Source organism: Lactuca sativa, chromosome 8, assembly GCF_002870075.4.
Source record: "Lactuca sativa cultivar Salinas chromosome 8, Lsat_Salinas_v11, whole genome shotgun sequence".
NCBI lineage: Eukaryota > Viridiplantae > Streptophyta > Magnoliopsida > Asterales > Asteraceae > Lactuca > Lactuca sativa.
In genome coordinates, this window is record NC_056630.2 from 109,636,376 (window position 1) to 109,664,055 (window position 27,680).

A 27,680-nucleotide genomic window follows, 5' to 3' on the forward strand; every position below is an offset into this window, starting at 1 on the left:
CGTCGAAAACGGAGCTCGTATGCGAAATTTACGGGGTTTAGAAGTTGGCAGAGTGCTGCTGCAAAAGGGGTGACGTGGCTGAATATGGGCCAAGGCTTTCTCCCCAAGGAAAGCCATCAGATGATGACACGTGGCACTGACTCGGCGAGTCAGTGAACCGACTCGGCGAGTCCGTCAGGATTTCACCCATAAATAGAAGTGCCGGGTTCTCTCATTTCTCACACCTTTCCCCACTTCTTTCTCTCTCTACACTCTCTCTCTAAGCCTCCTTAAGCCCCCTAAAGCCTAGGTAAACCCCCTAGCACCTGAAGGAATCCCCGAGGCTCCCGGAGTCCCGAGAAAAGAGCCTTTCGGCTCGGGAACGCTGCTCCAGCGAAGCCCGGTTTTCGAGAAAACTCGCTGTAAGTGAGCTACGCCTAACCTATCTTTAGTTTAGCTTACGTTTTAATATAGTAATGTTATTAGGACCTTATAATAAGTACTTGGGCTATTATTATGGGTTATATAAGTATCGTTTAACGCTTATATAATAATAATAATAGCTAGACTATTAATTAATCGCGGTTATCGTTAGACTAAACCCTAGTGGTGTTGGTACTAGGTTTTATCGAAGGAATATCGTTTTGAGAGTATCGAAGCGCTGTCCGAGTGCTGAGTCACCACCTTTCAGGTGAGTGCATAGTTACTTTCAGCTTACACATAGATATGAAGTATTTTATATAAATTACGCTCTATGTGTGCATATTATCTGAATACTTGCTATCTATGCTGGATGAACATTGTTATACATGTTTTCAATGATTTAAACTGTATATGTATTTTATATCTACGAAAATGTTGGGGTAAAACATGGGTAGATGTAATAGCTGATGTGTGATAAAATGATGAGAGGCCTCGATGTTGATGTTGTTGTTTCTGTCATCTAGCGGAGTATGGATGACGACCACGGACTCTTCTAGACAGTCCAGTGGAACACTAGCAGGCTCGCAACCTGTAGGTGTTTGTGAACGACGTGTTCACCGGTGTACTCCATCCCCCACATGGTTGCCTTTAGGACATTTATTGCTGAGGAATCCCCTTAGTAGTAGTGTCCGTCCCGATGATGATCCTTAGGCTAGGTCCCTTATGATAGGTGTTTAGGGACGTAAAGTGAGGATAACGGGAACGGGTAATTGGGTTATTGTTGATTGATGAAATTAATAAACTTATTTATTGTGGGTTGAAAACCCTATGTGCTCACCAGGCTCCCAAGCCTGACCCACTCAGTTTTATGTATTACAGGTAGTGGCGCATGAGCATAGGTGTGATGTTTTGGACGAGGGATTACGGATATAGGCCTGTAGATATGAAATAATGTAGTAAGGCTTATATTGTACTGTTTATGCTTTTGATCTGTACGAACATGACATCCCAAGTCTTTTAATGAAATACATTTCTATGGAAATGCTTTTGATAAATCTTTATCATATATTTGTTTTGGGACAAATTCCGCAACACTTTCATTTAAAATGTAACTCTGATTTTTAAACAAAGCATAAACAAACCGGTCTTTTCTGGCCGTGATTTTGGGGATGTCACAATAACTTCAAACTAAATTAGTGAAATAGGTTGATAAACCAACTAATCAAACATATGTATATGCGAATTTAGATTTAAAATCATAAAATGAACTCATGAGCTCCAAATTTAGCTTGAACTCATGCATTTTACAAATTAGAAGTTGTTAGCCTTATTTTTTAATTCCTCTATTAGGTATGAGACTCCAAAGCACAGTTCTAATCTAATTTAATCATCGGTTCCATTATATCATAGATTACCATTTCATTAATCTAGCTTATGAACGTCAAAACAACTCAAGAAGTTGATATCAAGCAACACCAATGAATGTTTTTGATAATTAAAGTGTAAATGCTTCAAGAGAGCTTCAATTAAGCATCTAATTGTAACGACCCGTGTCCGGTATGGTAATTCCTTGGTATTTATTTTGTAGTTTTGCAAGAGGGACTCGGCGAGTTCATAGCCTGACTCGCCGAGTAGGGTCGCGACTTCGAGCACGTGTGAGCCGGGGACTCGGCGAGTCCATATCCCTGACTCGGCGAGTCCATCCGTCTGGGTGAAACCCTAAATCCCCGGGTTGCCCACTATTTAAGTCACCTTATAGCCCCATTCTCGCCTCCCTCACCCTGAGAACTCTGTGAGAAAGAACCCTAATCCTCCCTTGTGTGAGCTAAGTGTTTTGTGCCATTTTGTGAAGGTTTGAAGAAGGAGAAGAAGCAAGGAGCAAGGAGAAGAGGTGTAGTGCAAAGATCCAAGGGCAAATCTGAGTTATTTGAGGTATTTTCGGATTTTCCCTCTTGTTATATGCTTTAAACCTCCATTAGAGCCCTCCTAGGATCTAGTTGATGCTTGTTCCAAGCCTTATGTGTGCATGGATGCTTTAATAAGTCGAGATATCTATAGATCTGAATGATTGGGTGTTGTAGAGCCCAGATCTTCTGCCTTTTTGGAGTTACTTTGCATATTAACCATAGATCTACCCATTTTGTGCATCTTTTAGCCTTATTTCCTTTATTCATGAGGTTGTACACGTAAAGTTGGAAACTTTACGTGGTAAATCAGCTTATTGGACTCAGATCTATCAATTGTATGTGTTGGATTCAAACAAAATCGAGTAAAAATCAGTTGCATGGCGGCCACTCGGCGAGTCGGGAAGAACGACTCGGCGAGTTGGGTCGCGAGTCCCCGATTCCTTCATTTTTATCAGTGTCGAGTGGATCCAGTGAGTTAGAGAGTGGACTCAGCGAGTTGAGAGTAGACTCAGTGATGGAGGGACTCGGCGAGTTGTTCATACAACTCGGCGAGTCCAAGGCAATCTTCTTAAGCTCAAGAACAACTCGTCGAGTTGTTCATAGGACTCGGCGAGTCGGATGAAGATTGTCTGAGTTCTTGGATCGGGAGAGTACTCGTCGAGTCGATGCCATACTCGACGAGTAGCAGCGAGTTGAGTCGTGGAGTGAGAATAGGGACTCGGCGAGTTGGCGGCCCAACTCGGCGAGTCCGGTCAACTATGGGTTGACTTTGTCTGAGAGTTGACTTTGACCTGGGGTAAAAGAGTCATTTTACCCAGTGCAGTGTTTAGTATTTGATTGAGTATGTTTATGAACTTGTAGCCGGGGAGATACCGGAGCAGCAGCAGTTAGCCCTCAGAGTTATTCACTCAGCAGCCAGTTCACGAGGTGAGTCTCCCTTTAGTAGGAACGGGTCTACGGCCACAATGTCGGCCCGTGTAATTATCAGTAGTTCCGGTCTTTAGTTTGATGTAGTAGCTAGCTGGCTTGACGTCTTTGTGATTCAAGCATATTTGTGTTATGTGTTCCGGACTTCGGTCCGATGCAGTTAGTTCCGGACTTCGGTCCGATGCAGTCAGTTCCGGACTTCGGTCTGATGCAGTCAGTTCCGGACTTCGGTCCGATGCAGTTAGTTCCGGACTCTGGTCCGATGCAGGGGACAAGGTCCCGGTCAGTTCCGGACTTCGGTCCGATGCAGCTAGTTCCAGACCTCGGTCTGATGCAGTGGGCAAGGCCCAGTATGTGATTTATATGTATTGTATGGAATGTGGTAGTTTGGGGGAGCTCACTAAGCTTCGTGCTTACAGTTTCGGTTTTGGTTTCAGGTACTTCCGCTTGTAGAGAGAGGAGCTCGGGATGATGGCATCGCACACACCACAGTTTCAGCTTTTATCCTGGGAGTTGATTGGTTCTTGATTTTTATATAACATGGATATGATACAGTTTTCCGTATAGTGTTTTTATTATTATTTTGAGATACATCATGACATGACACTCAGATTATGGTTTTTGGTTATGTTGAAAAACGAAATTTTTGGGTCGTATTTTTGGGACGTTTCACTAATTCACTTTTTATCTACAATATCATCACTCCAAACTCACTCTCCAGTCTTCCAATCATGTTATGAGAAAGATATAAGGGAGTTCGGGGGTTTATATTCTTAACTTTTTCAACTTGACACTTATGGTCCTCAAACTTTCTATTTTCTTCATTTGGCCCTAAATATAACCTTTATTAATGACTAGCTTTTTTATATTTACTAAATCTACCCTACCGAACTTATTTAATAACAAAAAATAAGAGTAAATTACACGAATGGTCCCTATGGTTTGGGGTAATTTGCGCGTTTGGTCCCTAACTTATGTTTTTAACTCGGAAGGTCCTTACTGTTTGTTTTTATTACACGCTAGGTCCCTACTGTTTGTTTTTGCTACACGCTTGGTCCCTGTTTTACTTAAAAAAACAATTATTTAAAGTAAGGCGAGGGGGTGGAGTTGGGGTGTGTTTATTTAAATAAATTAAAAAAATCAAGGGGAAAATAATTTGTTTAGGTAAGACATGGACCAAACACGTAACAAAAACAAACAATAAAGACCTTCCAAGTTAAAAAAATAAGTTAGGGACCAAACATGTAAGTTACCCTAAACCACAAGGACCATTCGTGTAATTTACTCAAAAATTAATCCAAAAAAGTTAAATGAGCTAAATGAGGCTTCACCTAGTTTTTCCTAATTTAAGGAAACCAACTCCTAATTTCCTAAAATATGACCCGATGTTTATATTTGAACTGTTAATATTATTTAATTACACTATTGGTTCTTATTTTTATTATCTTTTATTTAATTTTAATAATGGTTAAAAATGTCTTAAAAACCAGGTGTTACGGTACACTGCACGAAAATAAAGTGCACACCAAATTGAGTCATTTTCTACATATTTATTGTTATGGTTGATTTTTGTTGTGTTTTGACATTTCACGCAAACAAACCAAAAGAAAAAGTTTTTGACTTAGAAATTGTAATGGTTATTGAGCATGGGTGACAATCATATATAATCATGATGTGTTTTTAGCTATAGGCATACTAATATAATCTTCTATATAATAAGAATATGACGTCATATGATGTTGTACTTTTCACTAATGTAAAAAAAATCAATTAAAACCTAAAATACATGGCGGAAATAAGATAACTAGCCATTAATTTATTTAATTCATGATTAATTATACAAAACGATATATATATATATATATATATATATATATATATATATATATATATATATATATATATATATATATATATATATATATATATATATATATATATATATATATATATATATATATATATATGGGACGTGAGAACAAACTTTAAAGTGAAAATATGAGGACACAATTCATCCCCTAGATTTTTTTAATTAACGATGAATGAACCAGATATTAGTTGTATTCTATAATGATTTAAATATAAAAATATATTCTATACATATTTATAGACGTTTAAGGGTAATTATGTAAATGACATTTGTGATAATGAAGGTAACTCTAGCAGAAGTCAAACGTACGTTTGATAATCACTCCCACAAAAATCTCCCCAAATATTTTTTAATTCCGTTAGCAAGGATTGACAAAATCTTTAACGGATTTTCAATGTTGATCTTGGTGAAGTCGATGTGTTGTTCATTGAGTCAGGTAATATAAAGGTTTTGTTTTTTTTATTTATTGAAGAATTCTAATTAGGGTTTATGAAAACAAGGTTTTTGTGAAATTTTTTTGTTGAGATTTCAAATATAAGTGAAGTTATCAGCTGATGAAGCTTATTTTGAGTTTGGAATCTCAGGGTTTTGATTATATACAAATTTTGTAGCATATATATATACTAGTTGTGAGACCCGTATATTATACGGGTTGATTAAAACAAAATGTTAAGTACGAACGATTAAATAGAAATTTTATTTGAATTTGAAATTGAAATAAGTGAAAATTATCAGAAAAAAAACATGCAAAAAATAAATAAATTAAAATTATGTGTTTAGTGTGTACTAAACGGGTTAATTATAACAAAATGTTAAACATAAAGGTTTAAACTGTAAATTTATTTGAAATTGAATTTGAAATTAATAGTCATAATGGTAGGTTTAATTTATGGAAACTAAATTAATGATATATTGAAAATGAAAATTAAAGTAATGACAAGTGGAAAATAAATATATCTTAAATTATGACAAAATGACATATGACTAATTTTATGAGAGAAGGACAAATGGCAAAATTGATCTTCATTTATTAAGTAGGATATATATATATATATATATATATATATATATATATATATATATATATATATATATATATATATATATATATATATATATATATATATATATATGCGCGAATGTTTTAATTTGGAAATTAGGGGTTCTGTATTTTTTATTTATTTGAAGTTGTTGAGTAACAAGTATTTGACAGTGAATGCAAGAGTGTATGTAATTTTGAGTATGAAGTTTTGGCAGTACATAAAAATCATGATACAATATTCTGTATTGAGGCGAATATATTCTGTTTTGAAGGTATGCGGGGGAATAACAAATCCATAAATGGATTGTTATGAATTACAATTACTTGTTTATAATGGAGAACAAGGTTGAATGGAAAACACGTTGAAGATGAAAATGGATACAGTATAACACAAGCTTGAAACGTGGAAATCATAAGATTACTAGTTTCTAATTGGATTGTTTGTTATTATGTAAATTATAGAATATTAAATTTTCCATAATCGTAGGAAATTAACATTGAATTATCATTAAATATAATGTGCACAGCCGAAATGCCCAAGTCACATAATTTTTTTAATTAATAAATTATATATATTGATTTGTTGATATTTGTCCTCATGTTCTCACTTTAAAATGTTTTCTCACATGAACTTATTCCTATATATATATATATATATATATATATATATATATATATATATATATATATATATATATATATATATATATATATATATATATATATATAATATGTGTTAATATTATGTTGGATTTTGGGCAAGAACACAATACGATGTGTCGTTGTGTTTTTTACACTAAAACTTGTTAGTATGTTAGCTTTTAGGGTTTAGGGCCAAAACCCTTACAGTTTAGGTTAAGTCAAAGTCCAAAATGTATTCTTCTTTATATGAGGTTTAAGATCCTCTATCGACCAAACAACTTATAATATTTATATGTTATCAGAATCAAACACTCTTAATTCTCTCTTCTAATTGACTCATTATTGGGACCGTAGTTGGCAGTGACGCAATCAATGTAAGAACTCCTAAATATCATCTTCCTTTTTCAAATATCTTATTTTCTTCTTTTCTCTCTAGTGGTACCAACCTGTCGTTGCTTCTGTTGCCTCATCTCCTAGCTTTGTCTCTATTCTTCTCTAGTGAGTCGTCATTGTCTCTGGTTAGCCCCCATTCCAAATCTATCTTTATCAAATTTGTAGTTTCCGTCTTCGCCAAAGTTATAGATGTTTGGTTTTAGTTCAAAAATAGTTTCATAAATTAGAAAAATATGGCAACAGAAGTCTTTATTTTTTTTTAAATAATATCAACATTTTATACCCACCAAGGATCTTCTTGCAAGTTATAGAAAGATTAAACACCAACCAAAGGAAGGATGAAGAAATAACAAACGATGTAGTTCTTTGGGTCCTCTTGGGAGGCTTGGAAGTTGATGAAGAATGTGGAACTTTTGAGACACCAACAATGACTCAACTTGATGTAGAATGCTAGTTCTTTGGGTAAAAGTCTTAAGTTTTGAACCAAACCCAAATATGGTTCAAAGAGAGCAAAATGCAAGCATCAAATCTTCAAATTGAAAGACTAGAGAAGAGATGAAGAGGGATGGAAGATGCTCTCGGCCAAGAAGAAGAAAGAACGGGGCAAAGCTTTCAAGAATGCAAGGCTCATTATATAGTGTCTTAAAGTGAAGTCTTCAACTATTAGGTCCTTTAACTTTAGACAAACATGTCCTCATGTCATAAGCATGTCCAAACATGCGTTCTCCCATGCTTGTACATTTTTAATAAACAAATTGGAAAGCCATACTTCTCTTTCTTTTATGCAAATTCTGAAATTATATATAAAAAAAGTTAGTATAAATTTTATAAACTCAATGTTTATAAAATATAAACTTTGTATTTTGAGTAAAAGACAAAAATGTTTCCAGTTAGTCCAAAAAGTTGTGCATGACTTATTAATTCATACTATATGAAATAATATAATGTTACTTGCTAATGAAAATTATTATTTTCATGAAATAAATAATTTTCAATTTAATTATAAGAGTTTTATTGAATATTTATTAAAATTAACTTCTAATAAATAATAAATTGTATAAAATTGTTGTTACTGTGACCCATTAGTATCATATGTTATTTAACAATATCACTTTAATATGACTCTTGAATATACTAGACCTTTCAACAGATATCCTCAGAAACCTAACTACTTTCACCGCCGTTTTCGTCTACACCATAATCGTTGAATTTGTTCGTCGCTACCTCCATATCTAATTGTCGTTGCCACCGCCGCATCCAGATCTAGCTATCGTTGTTGACTCACATTCTTGATCTCCATCGACCTTTTTATCTTCATCTATGTTTTCTGTTTTTTTTTGTTTAATTCTAGTTTGATAAAAGTGTAGAGAGATGTTAGTATGTTAGCATTTAGGGTTTAGGCCAAAGAACCTTTGGGTTTAGGTTAAATCATAACACTTTATGTATCCCTTATTTATATGAATTTTAACCCTCTCTATCAATCAAACAACTTATAATATTTACATACATACTCAAATGAAAATTCAAATTTTGTTTGTACCAATTTCATTTTATGTAGTATATGTTTGTTCTGTTGTGTCATCCGTCGATTGACACCCCTATTATTAAGTTGGTTGCACATCCGTATGTTTGGTATTGTCGTTGTTACTTATTATGATGATTTTGGTTTTCAGTAAATATTAAAACATAATTTAATAAATTTGTTGAATTCACAACTTTTACTATATGTAGTAGGAATTTGGTTTCATCTTTTACTTTATAGGTAAAATTTTGACGTGATATTTGTTTGGAAATTTATTCTTAGAAACCACAATGATCGAGATGTGGACATTTGACCTCATAAAGTGATAAGTACATGCTTCATCCATAACTCAAGTAAGTGTACTAAAGGGTTGAGTAGACATTGTTAGGTCATGGGTGTTAGGATTTGGTTTGGTGAGAAAATATCATTTTTTTGAAGAGTAAATTACACGAAAGATACCTATGGTTTATGATAATTTGTGTGTTTAGTCTCTAACTTATTTTTTAACTCGGAAGGTTCCTACTGTTTGTTTTTGTTACACGCTTGATCCATGTCTCACCTAAAAAGACTATTTTGCCCTTGATTTTTTTAATTTATTTAAATAAACATACCCCCAACCTTGGAACGTCTCTTGTTTTCTTTTCTATTTGCAGGTCACTCTCATAGATGTGGAAAATTTAGATTGGAAATAAGATTATGAAGTGATTAAATGTGTTTTTTAAGAATTGAAAAGTCATTTCAAAATAGTGTCTATTTTTCCGATAGTCATTGTCTATTTTCCCTCTATTTTCACCGCTTCCATCGGGTTCCATAACGAAGCACAAAAAAAAAGCTAGCTACGAGATTTGAACACAGCCCCTTCCATTACTTGAAAATTTCATGCGCTTCAACCATCTCAGCTAAAGTGCATATCTTTCTTATGTTGTGAATCGTATTTTATATAATCCAAAAGTAAGTATATATATATATATATATATATATATATATATATATATATATATATATATATATATATATATATATATATATATATTATAAGTTTTGGGGGCCCCGAGATTTTGCGAGGCCCAAGGCGGTCGCCCAGCTTGCCCTCCCTCTAGGGCCGACCTTGAAATACATTATACCTGAAATGATTTAAGCACATGTTCAATGGTTAGAAACAAAAAAGGTTTACAAAGTACTATCAATCAAAGATGTAGCTATATGGGTGTAAGAATGGCCTTGGCCAATCCCACACAAATTTGAGGTGATATATATATATATATATATATATATATATATATATATATATATATATATATATATATATATATATATATATATATATATATATATATTAAAAAATGATAAGTACTTTCAACTTAAACGAACAATTTACTTTAAAACCATATATTGATACATTTTGTTACTATTTTCAATATTTTGCTACTTGTTCATATTTTATAAATTATTTGAAATATTCTAAAACAAAATATTAGCTAGCCGCTCTCATCAATAAAAATAATCTAAGAGAGTGTTTGAGATTACTTTTAAGTATCAAAAGTCCTTTTTGTAGAATGACTTTTGGTAGAGTGACTTTTTGCAAAAAAAAAGCTCTTTAAAATGTGTTTGAATAAATAAAAGAACTTTTGTTTTAACTTTTATAGGTAAAACAACAAAATTTTTGTGATTTTTAGAAACTCCTTCTTTTCTTCTATACCAAAAATCATTTTCAAAAGAACTTTTAAATTATCCAAACACCTTTTGGTTTTTTTTTATTTTTTGAAAAAATTAAAAACCAAAAATTATTCTAAAAGTATTCTCAAACACCCTCTAAATACACATAACATGGTTTATGAGTTATGAAACATCATTTTTTATGGAGATTATCAACGTACATGGTTGGTGAAACATCAATTCCGTTGATGTCTCATTTATAGTTTTCTTTTCATATTTCTTGCATTACATATCGGCCCCACTTTTAATCAAAACTAGATCTTACATCCTCATTAGTGTTGTCTTCTATGATTATATATTAAAAGAGAAATTACAAGATATTCATTCATAAAAAAAATCCTTCTTCAAATGGACCATAATTTTCTCGTAAGTTTTTTAAGATACTTGTTAGGAATAAACCACAATAATCACACACACAAAGACATAATTTTTTTTTCAACCAAGTTAGTATATGTCTATAATAGAACTCATGACCTTGTTAGTAACTCATTGCTAGACACCCTGGTAGCTAAGTGAGCTAACCCTAACTTCAAAGACACACTATTTGCAAACTTCAAAGACACACTATTTGCATGCTTCAATTATCCCCTCGTCCATACACGACAAATACTTATCCCATTAAAATTGACATTAAGTTTATTTTGGATCATCAATTCTCAAGTCACATTTAATAATAATACAATAATTGATTAAAGAAGAGTTTACTAATGATTTTATTCGGTTGATACACACATATCAATGTCTCGGGTCACTTGCAGTTGACTTAAATGGTGATAATTACACTTTTGAATATTAAAAAGTACTATAAAAAAGTGATATATTTCCCACATCAAATCTAATTTCTGCGGTGGACAATTAGAATATGTGACACCATATGTATAGAGTAAAAGGGGATTCAATGGCTTCAAAATAAAGAAGGATTTGAGTTGTCATAATTGTTTCATTGAGTTGAATCTTGAACCAAATCATGTATGTTTGATATGACTGTATAGAGAAAAGTAAAATGTTAATTCATATGTAGATTACTGTAGGTCAAATACACCTTGTATGACCAATGATTTAATTTGTTCAATCTACGGATATTATACCATCATCTCTTCCTGGGTCTAGAGGTTAAGTATGACTATATTCGGTTAAAACCCTTTGATTCGGTTTTGATTTCTCTAAAATGTCTCTTACTCGGTCAAATTCAGGGCCAAGTCTTACTCAATCAAACATTGACTCATCAACTATCAAACAGCCCCTAAAATCTTGTAAAAATCCATCTCCATAGATATTTACTTATATTTTTATCACTTGTGAAATTATACCTTCTTATTGATAGAACAAACATTTAGAAACTTATAAAAAAGCACAAACCAATAAAAGAATTATTACAAACCATACTAATTTTTTCCCCAAAACAATCAATCAACTAAAATATATAACAAATCTCAAACCAAATAAATATTTGACCAAACTATTAAGAGTAACACATTACTTTACATCATTGGCATTTCAAATGCTAGTTAGTTTCTACAAGAATCACTACAAGAAAAGGAACAACTTTGAAGATACCGTTGATTGCTGTTGTTGCCTTTTTATCCAAATAAAAAAAAAACAAACCAAAATCGATAACTTGGTCATTGTCGTTAAGGGCATTTTCGGTATTTCATTGATGGGAATTGGAAAGAAAGACATTCGGAAATGGTTGGTTTGGTCATTCAGCTATTGATGCTGGTCTTCAATTCTCAAAGAGACCAGTTCACTTTCGTGTTGCTGTTGTTGACTTCTTGACTTTAACTTCTTCGGGAAACATCTTCTCAAACTTTCCGGTAACCTAGAAATAATAATAATAATAGTTTATAACCAAAAGTCAAATCAACACAACAATTTAAAAAGATGTGTGGAGGGCATTATCGTCTTTTTCATAGTCACAGTCACAGTAAAAAAAGACTTACAGATCCAGTCTTTCATAAATTGCACGTCGCACCGAAGAATTGAGGCCATATGCTATTGAGTTGAAAAGACCCTGCAAAATGTGTGTATATATATATATATATATATATATATATATATATATATATATATATATATATATATATATATATATATATATATATATATATATATATTGTCAAAAATTAAATTACCATGAATCATGGTAATTTATAAATAAAAAAGTAAAGAGATATAAATGTGTTTACCATTAATGCAGCCATTCCAACATCAAGAATAGAAAGCCAAAAAAGCTTATGACCTGGTTCTATAAAGTCATGAATACGGTTGACTGTTCCAAAACTCCATGACCCTATAAGAATCAATGGATAGTACCCCCACCTGTTCAAAGCCTATACAAATAGAAAAAAATTATTTGTTAAAAAAAAAATAAAACATTGTTGAATAAATTGGTAATAAGTTGAAACCTTCATGTCTACACGTGTATCTGACTGAGAACCCCGATCAGACATGCCTACTGCCATCTGAAATTTACAATAATTGTCCTTACACAATATCCAAATCGACATATTGTAACCCATATAAACAAAAAAAAAAAGCCACAATGAAAGGCAACATGAGTAGAAAACAATATAAACTTACACGTGTTGCATTGTTTAGCATGCGTATCACTTGAAAATAAGTGAACCCATTGAAAAGAATTGCCCCCCAAAGAGGTGCATAAAATGTAAAGAAGTGGACAGCCTGTACAACAAAGAAAATAAATTTACATTTTTTACCCTTCAAGTTTTGGTAATGACAAAACATAACTAACAACCTTTCCTGTTCTTCCGGTTTCTGTCCAGCACCATGCAGCTACACGACCTATGTTTCCTACATGTCCATGTTCATTACCAATAGATCGGACAACTGTCATAACAAGTGAAGTTCCTATGATAAAAAGAAAAAAGAAAAAAGAATCCGATTTAGATCTCATTAATGAGGAATGTGAAATGGCTCAGGGAACATATAATTTACCAAATCTATTTGGTTAAGTAAAGGGATCATGAGTGCATACCCCAAACATACAAGTGAAACATGGGCTCAAAATCCTCAACATCAGCTTTGTGTTTGACAACTGCACGATGAAGAGTAAAAGCAATAGTAGTTGTCCAAAGGAAAGATGCCACACAAAAGAAATGAGTGCTGTAGCCTTGGGCATAACAGAAGAATCCTTTAGATGGATCACTGCATATATAATACAAAAGTAGTATTTAGTCACTCAAGAATCCTTTAGATGGATCACTACATATATAGAAATCCATGTTAGTGAATACAGAACTCTAAGAAGAAGCAAATTTATTCCACTTCACTTAGTATCCATACCCAACAACACTGAAAAAGCTGCAAAGCATATCCTGCAACAAGAACAGCAAAGAAAGAAAAAAACGTAAGTTATTACCTTTCAGCCCTGAATTCAGATTGATTTATGCAGAAAAAATGTTGGTTTTTACATAGGAACAAATGACTATGTGACCTTTTATTCAACAAGTTAAGTAAATGGAAGTCTAAGCGAAGAACTCAACAAGCCTCAATCACACAGCATGCTAAAAGGGTAAAGTGATAAATTTCTTAAAATTGAAAGGTCATGCTTTGTTGATCCCAGCAGAGGTTCAGTAGCACCAAAATGCATATACTAGAGCAAAATCACATTCTATTACAAAGAATAAAGTTAACACAGCCATCCGCTCAAGGTTTGTTCCAATTTAAATGTAAAATGGAATACATTGATCTAATAGAAACCAAGTGTGTAGGGGGGGTTGATGAAGCTATCATTTCAACCAAATCATCACACCACAATCCGTTCCTAAATGTCAAAATTCAACCATGAAAGAGATATTCAATTAACTCCAAACCGTAGCATGCTCTATGTTGAAATCATTTATAGGGATCATAACATAAGGTCCAGAAAAAACAATGAACACAGACAGATAAACAAATCGATGTTGTATTCTGGACTTTACTAGAGCACTTAACTAAAACCACTACAACAATTGTCAAATATATTTCACAACTGAAATTTAATTCAAATCGATCTGAATTTCAATAGAAAGAGACTTACTGAAAGAGCGAGGAAGAAAACGAGCTTGAAGGAGAACTTGCGGAGTTCTTTAAAACACACGTAGCAAAGCACTATGAATCCGGAACCTAACAGTGATAGAGTAGAGGCTCCAGAGTTCACCGCAGTCAGAACATGACGTTCTCCCGCCGTCAAATTACCTAAAACCGCCTGAACTGTCGCCATTTTCTACCAAGGCTTCTGATTTCGTGTAATGTATGATTTCAGCTGATACTCCAGAAGAATTTCATTATCAAAATTATGAAATCAACTTCTTCGGGTAGAAGAAACAATACGATCTCACATCTTGCTTTTTCTAGTGGGGTTTTTGGACTTTGTAGTCTAGAATGATTAAAATAATAAGAAATGTACCCATAAGATTCCATCACAAAAGTCGCTTTGGCCGAGTGGTTAAGGCGTGTGCCTGCTAAGTACATGGGGTTTCCCCGCGAGAGTTCGAATCTCTCAGGCGACGTTTTTTTGTTTTTTTTTTGTTCAAGTGTTATCATCTAATTTGCACTTGGTGATGTTATTATGATTGAACCAACGGACATTTTGGTTCTTTTTTCTTTTTAAAGAAGTTACAAAAGTATATGATTAATGTCATTAGTACATTTTGGTGTTGTATGTCTTATTTTTTGGAGAATAAATGCCTAAACTCTTATGTATGTATACCTAGAAGTTACAAAAGTATATGATTAATGTCATTAGTACATTTTGGTGTTGTATGTCTTATTTTTTGGAGAATAAATGCCTAAACTCTTATGTATGTATACCTAAGACGGGACATTAAAACAAAAGACTAATTTTTTTTTTTTTTAGAAAAACAACAGACTTAAAATAATATGTGTGACAATTTTTTCCAAAAAAACAAAAAAGTAGTTTATGATTATGGAAGAGATATTTTAATTTCTAACCTAATTTACCATCACCACCATCTACGCCTCCTTTGCCGCCACCACCGCCTACTTAATAGATGTATATGCATTTGTATATAATGCAAGTTTGATCCAAAACACAACAAAATAAGAAGGGGTAAAGGCATTGATGGAGCTTGTATATTAAAAAGTTTACATATTATGCCTAAAACTATAAAATTTGATTTGGCCTCCTTACTCTTCAATTTTTATACATATTTTGTTTTCGCCCCCTCGCTGGTGTCGTCAAGAAAGGAAGGTGTGGCCACAAACGCATAGTTGAAGCGATGGTGCAGCAGTAGAATTGTTTCAGTTTTCTTCCTCGACCACCACTACCTAAGGATTGAACCTTATCAACCTATTTAAATACCAACATATAAGGTTCCATTTATGTGCAAGTTTTAGTTATTTTTTTTAACTTACTTTATTTGTTCACGGGTTACTCTAAAATGGGAGATGATTGTTGGTAATTTTAATGTTATTGAACAATTTATGTAATTAGAACTAATATAAGTATCAAATGGGGTTTTAACACTTGTATATAAGGTGAGTTTGATCCTCAACACAACGAAAATGAAGGGTCAATGGAGCCTCATCCTTTTGTTGGGTACAAGGGAAGCATCTTGATAACTCTACACAATTTTGGTCTTGGAATATATTGAAAATAATCTAATTAGAGTCAAGGAAAGTTGAATAAACAAGCAAATTATGGATCTGCTCAAAGAGAGATTGAAGCATCTCGAGCTACATAATAGCCAAGTTGTCTAGTAGCCCAAGTTGCCTTGGCCAATATGTTTGAGACATCCTAAGCCCAGGCTACCTATGACAAACTACATCCAGACAACTTGAGTTACATGAGTTGGTTAAAAAAAACTATTTTCCAAATTTAGAATCCGTAAATTTCGTTGTCCTTTTCCACTTTTCATATAGATGATTATATATACTCATTTTCACCTAATTTAGAAATCTTTTACGAGAATTAACATTTTATATACTTTTTAGAAATTTACTCTTTGTATTTCCACCTAAGTCGTAGAGTGGTCCTTACATATGTTGGGTTTTGATACGAAATATAAGTTTGTTTTTCACAAAAACCGGCAACGGAAGACTTTAAAATAACAAGTTTATTTTTAGTTCATAACAAACCAAACCATCATGGATCCATTTATAGAGGTTAGAATGAAATAAAAACAACCATAGGATGTTTTAGTGTAACACCCGGAAACCAGAAGGCTAATTAAGGAAATATATTATGCAAATTGAAGGTCTACTCGTCGAGTCCAAGGGGGATAACTCGACAAGTAGGAATAAGTTTTGGACGCCGGTAGAGAGACCTACACGACAAGTTGGGGATGACCAACTCGACGAGTTGGTCTGGGTTTAGGAACCCCTAGATTCGGGGTTATGCACCCTATTTAAGCATCTTAATCCCCACCCTTCAGCCTCATTCACATCCTCCAAGTCCCAAACCCTAATCCACGAAACCCTAGTGCTTTGTTTGAGGCTGTGAGCCATTTTGAGTGATCCTTGTGTACTTTTGAAGCTTGTGGAAGAAGGGGAAGTTAGAGGGCTCAAGAGGGAGAGAGTGGATCCAGAAACTACACATCATTTGCTACATTTTCGGGTAAACAAGTCCCAACCTTGCTCAATGGTTTCTTAGATCTCTTCTTTTCATTTTTATGAGGGTTTTTGGTCCAAGTATGTTAGCATGTGGAGAATGGACGTCCCTAGTGGCTTATCTTTCAGATCTAGGATCTAGAAGGAGTTTCATGGCATAAAGGTGCAAACTTTATGACCATGGAAGCCCCATGCAAGCTTTAAGGTGTTGTTATGGCCTTTTAATACCAAAAGGCCATACATGAAGGAAAAAGGTAGAAACTTTACGTTTTATGGCAGTGCTTAGAGTATAGTACTCAGTGAATATGCCTTAGTTTGAAGTATTGGTTACTTGTGGACCAAGATCTAGGTCCTAAGGAGTTAGGGTTTGAGCCACAACCATTATGTGAAAGTATTACGCGTAAACTTGGAAACTTTACCCTTAAAAGGACGTTTTCGGGGTACAAGTGAAGTATGGAGCTTAGATTTGAAGGTTAGGGGCTTAATCCATTGAGATGAAGCCACAGACAGAGGAACTCGATGAGTTCATGAGAGAACTCGACGGGTCAGTTTGGTTTGTCCCGATTCTGTGAAGGACTGGACTCGATGAGTCTATAGAAGGGCTCGAGAAGTTGACTCGGCATGTCCCGTCAGTGAGTAGCGTGGGAACTCGGCGATTCAAGGGAGTGACTCGACGAGTTGGGTCAACCCAGGGTTGACTTTGACTTTGACCAATCGTTGACTTTGACTTTGACTAGGGGTAAAATGGTCATTTTACCCTAAGAAGGATTATCAGTTCTTGACTAAGTATTATGTTGGTAATGATAGCTTAGGGAGTCGAGAGATTTGCAGTTCGAGGATCTGCTAGCTAGCAGCGAGAGGTTTATTCGTGGGATTTCTGCAGTCAGCTTGTGAGGTGAGTTTTCTCTAGTAGGAACGAGTCGAAGGCACCAATGTCTTCCCGCTAATGTATGTTAGTGTATACCGGATTGAGATCCGATGTGTGGGTTAGACTGATGTAGTTTATATGTTTCCGGATTTCGGTCTGATGTCGGGTGAGGCCCGATGAAGATTTATATGTATGTTTCCGAGCAAAGGTTCGATGTTGGGTGGTACCCAAGGAAGGAATGCATGTTTAGTTATACTTGTTGTCTTTGTGATACTTGTATGTGCCTGGTAGGGAGGTGAGTGTGGGCGGGGACCCGTATCTCATCACTAGTTAGCGGAGTGTGGACGGGGTTCCATATCTCATTATTAGCATAGTATGGCTGGGCCTAAGATAGGCCGAGCCTTGAGACTAGCAGTTATAGTGTTGCGTTTGACTGTTATGTACTAGCATGATAATGATTATGATTATATGTTTGTATGTGTATAGCGGGCGAGGCCTGGTAAAGACAGATCTGTATACTGAGCGGGGTCGATGCCAGGCGGGGCCTGATGTCGGATTCGTCCGATGTTGGGCGGGGCCCGATGTAGCGAGCTAGGCCCACTGTATGTGGTTATGTGATTATGTGTATGGTATGTGGTAGTTTAGGGAGACTCACTAAGCTCCGTGCTTACAATTTTTCAGTTTTGGTTGCAGATACTTCCAATATCAAGGGGAAGAGCTCGGGATGACTGCAGTGCACACACCATTGTTTTAGCCTGGGATGTTTTTAATCTGATATGTGTTGACAAATGTTTATGATATTTTGAGATATATGAATTATGACTTTCTATAATGAATGATGATTATGGTTTTATTATATTTTTAAAACAAAATTTTTAGGCTATATTTTTGAGATGTTACATTTTGAGATAACCTTTGAAGCCTTTGAACCCACTTGGTTTTAGGGTGTTGATGAAGATGTAAACATCAAAGAACATGATATTCTCTACAAGTATCCACCATCATGATTAAGGCACTTGGAATGCTAGTTCCTTCTTGTATTCTTGAGTTTCTTAAGCCTTTAAGTACTTAAATCAAATAAGCCCTAAAAGAGACAACTGAAGAGGAGCTTTAAACACCAAAACTAACTTCAAAAGAGAGCATGTGTGTGTAGAGAGAGGATACTGTTTTTGGAGAGTTTCACAAGAAGAAAAGAGCTAGTTTTCTCATGCATACAACACTCTTATATACCCCCATGCAAGTAAGATCCAACCTTTATTATATTGTAAAGTAACATAAAGTAAAAGCAAGCATGGGGAACATGTGAAGGCAGGTTGACAAGCAACCTATCACTCTCCTAAAAAGTCACGGCTATGATGCCAAGAAAGAGACAAAAATTGTCTCCTAACTTCATCATGCTACAAAAGAATTAGTTTAAATTTTATAAACTCAAAGTTTATAAAATATAAACTTTGTCATTAGGTAAAGAAAAAAAAGATTCAACTAGTCCAAAAAGTTGTGCATGACTTATTAATTCATACCATATGAAATAATAACTAGTAATACTCTCTTATAATTATTATTTTCGTAAATCAATAATTATTCCCTAATCAAAATACAAGAATTGATACTATTTATTAATAATCACATTAATAATAAATATACAAAATGTGCCAACTTGATAAAGGTGTGACCCTATATGATCATATATTATTAGCAATATCACTCCATAATGATTCTTGAGCATATAGATTCAACAATCTCCCGCTTGCACAAGATTCATTATAGACTGACATAGATAGTAACTGACGTCTAGCAACGGGCTACTGCCCCTAATAATATATGAAGAGTGTCATATCATCAACAACCAATTCCAGGAGCTCTAAGCTACAATTGTTACTAAAGGTCTAGTATCAACAAATCCTTTGTCTCAGACATCATGTCAAGCATGAGATATGGATCGCCATCAATCTCATTTACTGTTCAAATTTAAGTAAGGCCTTAGATGTCTAGCTCTCAAAGAATAAGAGGGATAAATCCCATCTCGACTACATACGCCCATCAATGTAGTTCATGTCATACCCAACGATAGCCCATATGACCGCCCTTTTACGGAACAACATTAAACCATGTCAAATCACAACAATTCCTACACTTCAAGTCCCAAATAGGTATCTTAGGTCAAGAATACAAAGATATAACCTTGATCAGAATATCACTCTTGACTACGATCCATAAAGTGGTTTTGATGCGGGTCAAGTCCAATACTTATTCTCTTAATCAAGTATCTATGAAGTTGATAACAACGCTTTCTATTTTCATCTCCATGAGAATCCACCAATCCACTCATATTAGTCTTACCTCATAGATGCTCCCACAAATATGAACGATTATGGACATTTGGAATAACCTAGTTATTCAACGATTTAAACATGCTAACATAGAACACAACAATTATTCAATGAAAGACTCATATCCAATATATCAATTCGTTTAAATATATGTTGTTTGTACTGTTCCAATATCAAAATACTAAATTTCAATAAAATACATCTACTAATGTCAACAAGGCCCTATAGCACCAACTTGACTTTCATGCTTTAGCTAATGAAGGAGCATTGTCAAGTAGATTTATCAAACTCGATTTGCACAAACTTTGGGAATACAAACATTTTCAGTTTTATATATAACTCAAATATAAAGAAAACTATTGAGAATGTATTAGATGCTTAAATATGACTTAGATACCAATACTTGCGTAATGAGATTACTCATAGTCATAATGAATTATACATTAAGCATCTTTGTATGTGGTTCTTGAAAACCATAATTAACTCCAATTCTGATATGTAACTGTAATTAAAACTTTCATGGAAACACTATCCATGTAGCTTTCTCTTCATTTAAAATGAGGACACGCCAAATTAAGAAACATCTTAATTTATTTGGAAGTTTAGCACATGTGTAACACTTTTAAACATAACTTTCTTTCAAATACTCCGTACATTAGGAATATTTCGTTAGTTCTCGCAAGTACTTAAGAATGGTCCTTTAAATCATACCATGACTTATACTTAGATTATACTGATATCATTCGACATGCTCTAAACATACGATTTATTTGACCTTTATGTATAATCATGACATATATGATTAACCCAATTGCAGCAGCATATGGAATACAGTAGTATTATCTAGTTCAAAAACATTTGCACTAGGATTTGCTCAAAATCATGTCATGTGGCATTTGACAAGATGACTCTTTTAGAGTCCTTTATCTTAAGTTCTTTAAGATCCTTGACAATTAATGCATTTTTACTTAATCATTTAAGTTTCCATGATCTATCTATATAGATCTTTATTCCATGAATTAGTATGTCGACTACATATAAGACTAGGAATGTTACTACGCTCCCACTAGCTTTGTAGAAAACACAAGAGTCATCTAGATTCATAATTAAATCACACTATTTCATTATCTTATAAGAAAGAAGATTCTTACTTTGAGATGTTAGCTTAAATCTGAGAAGATTTTCATTGATGTATGTTTTCTCTATTGAAAACTCACTTACTCTTTATATTCAAACTATATCGAGGAAGATTAATCAAGCCCATACTTGATAATCATACATGAATGCATCTCTATGTGTTTTATTAGTTTTTGATCAACTATTGAGCAGATTCAATAACAGTTGAAAACTTGCTAGTTCCAAACTATGATGCATTTAGCTTATGGATATTTAGCTCTTAAATCTTCAAATTGCTCCCACTTAGAAAAAGCACTTTCTAATCACTTGTCTTATGGAATGACAATTAGTGGGATTAGCAGAAACTTCATCCTAAACAATCATTTAGGATATTTTGCATAAATTCAGTTATTAGACGCTAGAGTGGTTAAACTTATTGTCTAACATAAGCTCTATAACTCTATACCTTTTAGATAAGGATAAACCATTTCATCCTCAGTCAAATATAAGTATCTAATCCACTTTTTTGGTTGGAAATATATATATTCAATATATATTTGTTGCAGTGAGCATAATTCAAAATTTTTGTAAAGTAAATAGTTGTAACAACATAAATTTTCAAAATAATTTTTCATTTCTTAAAAACATAATTTCGTTCAAGACAAACCATAGAATCCAATGTAACATGATCATAATACAAAAGATATCAATCCCAAGATCAAACATATCCAAATCTTCCTGTGTGTGTACGAGTCATGCCGGCGCCTTCCCACGGTCCTCACTAGTACCTGAAACACATTACACATAAACACTGTAAGCAAGAAGCTTAGTGAGTTCCCCAATATACCACTTACACACATACGCTTTTCCAGGCTATACTCCACATGACCTTCCGGTCCATGTGTCTCAAGGGACTTCCGTCCCAACCCGGTAAACCTTCCGGTCTTACCCGTGTCGACCTTCCGGTCCATAACTCCCTGACCTTCCGGTCCACATCATAATGCCTTCCGGCCCATATCATAATGTCTTCCAGTCCATATCAAGCATAGCATACATATCACATACATAGCGCATACAAAACAGGCAACTCATAGCATACAATGCATATATCTCATAGCATACCAGACCTTCCGGTCACACATAGGTACCCTTCCAGGTACAGTATAGTGAGAAGACTCACCTCGTATGATGTCTAGTATCTCACGACGTGCTCGATATCTCTGAATCTCGAAACAACGACCTAGCCTCGCCTAATCACAACAAATAATCATTCCAAATCATTAACGACTCTCAAGGCTATACTACACCCCTTTCTACAATCCCACAGAAGGGTAAAAGACCATTTTACCCCTCCCTGATTCAAAAGTCCACATGTTGACCAAAACCCTAAAAGTCAACAAAAGTCAACAGCAAGCAGTACGCGAGGCGTACCAACTCCTGTACGCGGGGCGTACCCTTGCACTCCAGAATCAGGGAACGCGACCCCCTACGCAGCACGTACTGGGATTACGCCCAGCGTAAATCCCAGTTTCTTACTTTCCTCATTTTAGTGTCTTAAACAGTTAAGACATAATCTTACATTCCAGATCTGGCCATTCTAATACCTCTTAATCCATAAAGTCGAAACCTTTAAGCCTTTGCATGGCTATAAAGGTTCCTACACCTTCTAACACCTTTCCTTTCTCCTCCAAAAGTCTAGATCTCATGCATGGCTCAACATTCATGTCCAAGATTGCATTTTTATGAACACACAACCCATATAGTCCTGAAATATGATAGATCTAGGCCAATGGAGACTATTTGCTCATAAAGTCTCCATCTTGGGACCAAAAACCCTAGAATTTGGTCCAAGAAGCACACAACACAAATAACAAGGCAAGTTCTGAACTTTATACCTCAGGAAGAAGCTCCAACCTTTGTAGACCTCAGATCTACTCTTGTCCACCAATTTCTAGCTTCTACAATGGCCTCCTTTTCTCTTTCACCACCTTGAAATGGCACTTTGAAGCTTAGAACACTCACACACAAGCTAAGGAAGAAGGGAATACTCTCTTAGGGTTTCTTTCTGTAAGATGGTGGCTGAGAGACAAGACCATCTCATTCCTTTTATAGCCCTCAAGTCATATTAGGGGTTTTCATCTGGGCCGGTTACGCCCGACGTAACCTTAGGTATGCCCAGCGTACCCGGATGAATCCGCGTACAAAATAAGCGCGCGAGTACGCGCAGCGTACTCCTTAGTATGCCCAGCGTACTCACAAGCTTAGCATTTACACAAAGGGACCTAACATGACAACTTGGAAAAGAAGAAGGGTTAAATGGTTGAACCTGAATTTAGGGATGTTACAATTCTCCCCTACTAGAACCAGACTTCGCCCTCGAAGTCTTATACCGAAAACAACTCCGGATGCTGCTCCCGCATCTCTGACTCTGACTCCCACGTTAGCTCGGATCCCTTCTGATGCTGCTACTGAACCTGCACCAACGGTACCTCCTTGTTCCTCAGAACCTTGATCTTCCGATCCCGAATCGCAATTGGTCTCTCGACATAATTCAGGCCCGCATCCACCTGAATATCCTCCAGTGGCACTACCACCGACTCGTCGGCTATACACTTCCTCAACTGAGACACATGGAAGGTATTATGAATCTGGCTCAACTCCGCAGGTAGCTCCAATCGATATGCTACTCTGCCTACCCTCGTAATCACTCTAAATGGCCCAATATACCGGGGCCCCAGCTTGTCCCTCCTCCTGAATCAAATCACTCCTTTCCAAGGAGACACCTTCAGGAGCACAAAATCCCCAATCTGAAACTCGAGCTCGGATCGTCGCCTATCTGCATAATTTTTCTGGCGACTTTGAGCGGTCAACAACCTCTGTCTGACCTGCTGTATCTGTTCTGTCATCCGAAGCACTATCTCTGTACTACCCATCACATGTTGCCCTACTTCACCCCAGCAAATGGGGGTCCGACACTTCCTCCCATACAACAGCTCAAAGGGTGGCATACCAATGCTTGAGTGATGGCTGTTGTTAGAGGAAAACTCAGCCAAGGGCAAATACGTGTCCCAACTCCCTCTAAAATCCAATACGCATGCCCGAAGCATGTCCTCGAGCGTCTGAATCGTCCGCTCACTCTGTCCGTTCGTCTGTGGGTGGTATGCGGTACTGAAATGCAGCCTCGTACCCAACTCCTCGTGAAACTTCTTCCAAAATCTGGAAGTAAAACACACATCTCGGTCTGAGACAATCGAGATCGAAACCCCATGCCGCGATACCACCTCCCTCACGTACAACTCTGCTAGCCTCTCAGCAGAAGAGCTCTCACCGATAAAAAGAAAGTAAGCGCTCTTCTTCAACCTGTCCACAATCACCCAAATCGCATCGACACCTCTTGCAGTCCTTGGCAATTTGGTGATAAAATCCATGGTAACCTATTCCCACTTCCAATCGGGAATCTCTAATGGCTGCAACTTACCATGTGGACGCTGGTGCTCGGCCTTAACCTTGCGACAGGTCAAGCACCTCTCCACGAACCATGTGACATCTATCTTCATATAGGGCCACCAATATTCCCTTTTCAGGTCCAAAAACATCTTAGTGGCCCCGGGATGGACTGAGAACCTCAATCTATGGGCCTCCTCCATCAAGATGGTACGCGTTCCGCCCACAAACGGCACCCAAATCTGACCCTGAAAAGTCATAAGTCTTCGACTATCGGTAACGAACTCCGATACCTGCCCGATCACCCGCTCCCTTTTGCGGTTCTCCGGTCTCACGGCCTCCGCCTGGGTCCCCTCGAATGGTGTCCAACACCGGAGTCATCACTGTCAACATCATACAAACGTCTCGTATCGGGGCGCTCTCCGCCCTACGGCTCAAGGCATCGGCTACAACATTAGCCTTGCCCGGGTGGTACAGAATCTCACAATCATAATCCTTTACCACATCCAACCATCTCCTCTGGCGCATATTCAGGTTGGGCTGATCCATCAAGTACTTCAAACTCTTGTGGTCCGTGTATATGGTACACCGAACCCCATACAGATAGTGACCCCAGATCTTGAGGGCGAACACCACAGCCCCCAGCTCCAGGTCATGGGTGGGATACCCAGACTCATGAGGCTTCAGCTGCCTCGATGCATATGCTATCACATGCCCCCTCTGCATAAGCACTGCCCCCAACCCGTATATCAATGCATCACAGTACACCACAAAATCCTCCATCCCTTCCGGGAGTGCGAGCACCGAGGCTTCGCACAACTTCTGGCGAAGTGTCTCAAATGAGGTCTGCTGCTCCGGACCCCAGGAAAAAGCGACACCCTTCCGGGTCAACTTGGTGAGTGGCACGGAGATCTTGGAGAAATCCCTAATAAATCTTCGATAATAGCCGGCCAATCCTAGAAAGCTCCTGATCTCGGTGGGCGATCTCGGCACCTCCCTCCTCATGACCGCCTCAATCTCGGCCGGATCGACCAATATCCCATTCTGGTTGACGAGATTTCCCAAGAACTGGACCTCTCATAACTAGAACTCACACTTGGAGAATTTGGCATAAAGCCTCTCCGATCTCAGAACTCCAAGGATCTCCCTCAAATGCTCCTCATGGTGTTCTCTAGACCTCGAATACACCAAAATATCATCAATGAATACGATCACCGACCGATCCAACATCGGTTTGCACACCCTGTTCATGAGATCCATGAACATAGCTGGTGCATTGGTGAGCCCAAAAGGCATCACCACGAACTCGTAATGCCCATAACGAGTTCTGAACGCTGTCTTCTGGATATCTTCATCCCGAACCCTCATATAATGATAACCCGACCTCAAGTCTATCTTGGAGAACCAAGACGCCCCCCGCAACTAATCGAACAGATCATCAATCCTCGGCAACGAATAACGGTTCTTGACCGTTAACTTGTTCAACTCCCGGTAATCAATACACATCCGGTGTGAACCATCCTTTTTCTTGACAAAAAGGATCGGTGCTCCCCAAGGCGAGCTACTCAGTCGAATAAACCCCTTCCCCAGCAGCTCCTGAAGCTGCGAGGATAACTCCTGCATCTCTGGCAACGCGAGGCGATAAGGCACTGCTCCCGGAACCAAATCGATAGGGAACTCCATTTGCCTCTCGGGAGGCATACCCGACAATTCCTCGGGAAAAACATCCGGGAACTCGCACACTATCGGAACCTCATCAATCGAACCTGGCCTCCCAGCGGCCATTCGCGTGTCCATCACATAGGGTACGAATCCACTGCAGCCCTGCTGCAAACTCCGTCTCGCCCTGGCAGCCGAGCAAAACGCTGACCCACATCGGGTTCCCTCTCCATACACCGTAAGTACTCCCCCACTGGGGTCTCATATCGTCACCAACTGACACTCGCAGTCTATAACCGCTCCAAATCGGCTCAACCAATCCATGCCCACTATAGCACACACGTCCCCCATCGTAATCGGGACCAGATCTATCGGGAACTCCACACCGAAGATCTCAAGGATACATCCTTGATGTGCACAAAAGTACTCACTAATTTTAATATTTATAACCTAACAAACTTAACTAACTATGCACTTATAGGCAGTAGCTAGTCAGATTACAGTATAGCTTGGGTAAGTCGGGTGTCGATCACAGGGAACGGTGTTCTAATTAATTTACTTACTATTAAATTAACCTAATTTATTAACAAGTTTAATAAGGGTTTTTATCTGGTTTTACAAGATCAGATTAACTTAATTCAAATTCAATAAATAAAAACACACTCTTGTTTAGTTTTGAATCAACTTCTCCCTTATGGCTAGCTAATGATTACAGATTATTAAGTTGGTTTTTAGTTGTATTAGTAATTTAGTTCTATCTTACCAATAATTAACTAATTCATGTCAAACCATGTATGTTCACACATAATTAAACACAGAACTAATTATGAATGTAAATATGCTATGTAAGATTTGTTGTATAAACGCAATTATGGTCACAATACACGTTCTTTAGCACAGCTAAGCTTTATTTATTCTAATTGCTAACTAAGATTGGTCAATCCTAGCTCTAACAATTCAATGTTCACTAAATTATTAGGTAAACAGGTTCATGCAGTTTAATGGTCACTAAGCTACACAGAACATGCAATCAAGCAATTAGATAAACGAGTAATAACATGCTAGGCTATACAAATCAAACACAAGCAATTTCTTTACCAACTAAATTCAATCCATAAACATATAACTATTCATAAGTTCAAAGCTTCATCTAGCTAAACAAGAGTAGCTAGATTCAGCTGCTCATCATAGCAGATAAATCAACACATCTAAAACTAATGAAAGACGTGTTCTTATTTAACTAAAAAATAAACCTTTACTTCTTTTGGTGTT

At 36.4% G+C, this 27,680-nt stretch overlaps 1 protein-coding gene and 1 non-coding gene across 2 annotated transcripts; one reads left to right on the plus strand and one right to left on the minus strand.

Moving 5' to 3' along the window:
- Nucleotides 1–11,827: 11,827 nt before the first annotated feature.
- On the minus strand, nt 11,828–14,760 carry LOC111893190 (G-protein coupled receptor 1). Its single transcript, XM_023889260.3, has 9 exons — nt 14,461–14,760; nt 13,725–13,756; nt 13,417–13,586; nt 13,177–13,289; nt 13,002–13,103; nt 12,827–12,883; nt 12,608–12,751; nt 12,362–12,432; nt 11,828–12,240 (listed from the first exon to the last, which is right to left on the minus strand). The coding sequence occupies exons 1-9, from the start codon at nt 14,641–14,643 to the stop codon at nt 12,129–12,131; spliced, it is 984 nt and encodes a 327-aa protein (XP_023745028.1). The 5' UTR covers nt 14,644–14,760; the 3' UTR covers nt 11,828–12,128.
- Nucleotides 14,761–14,850: 90 nt separating this feature from the next.
- TRNAS-GCU (transfer RNA serine (anticodon GCU)) lies at nt 14,851–14,932 on the plus strand. The gene has a single exon. It is a non-coding gene; the product is annotated as a tRNA-Ser (tRNA).
- Nucleotides 14,933–27,680: the final 12,748 nt, after the last annotated feature.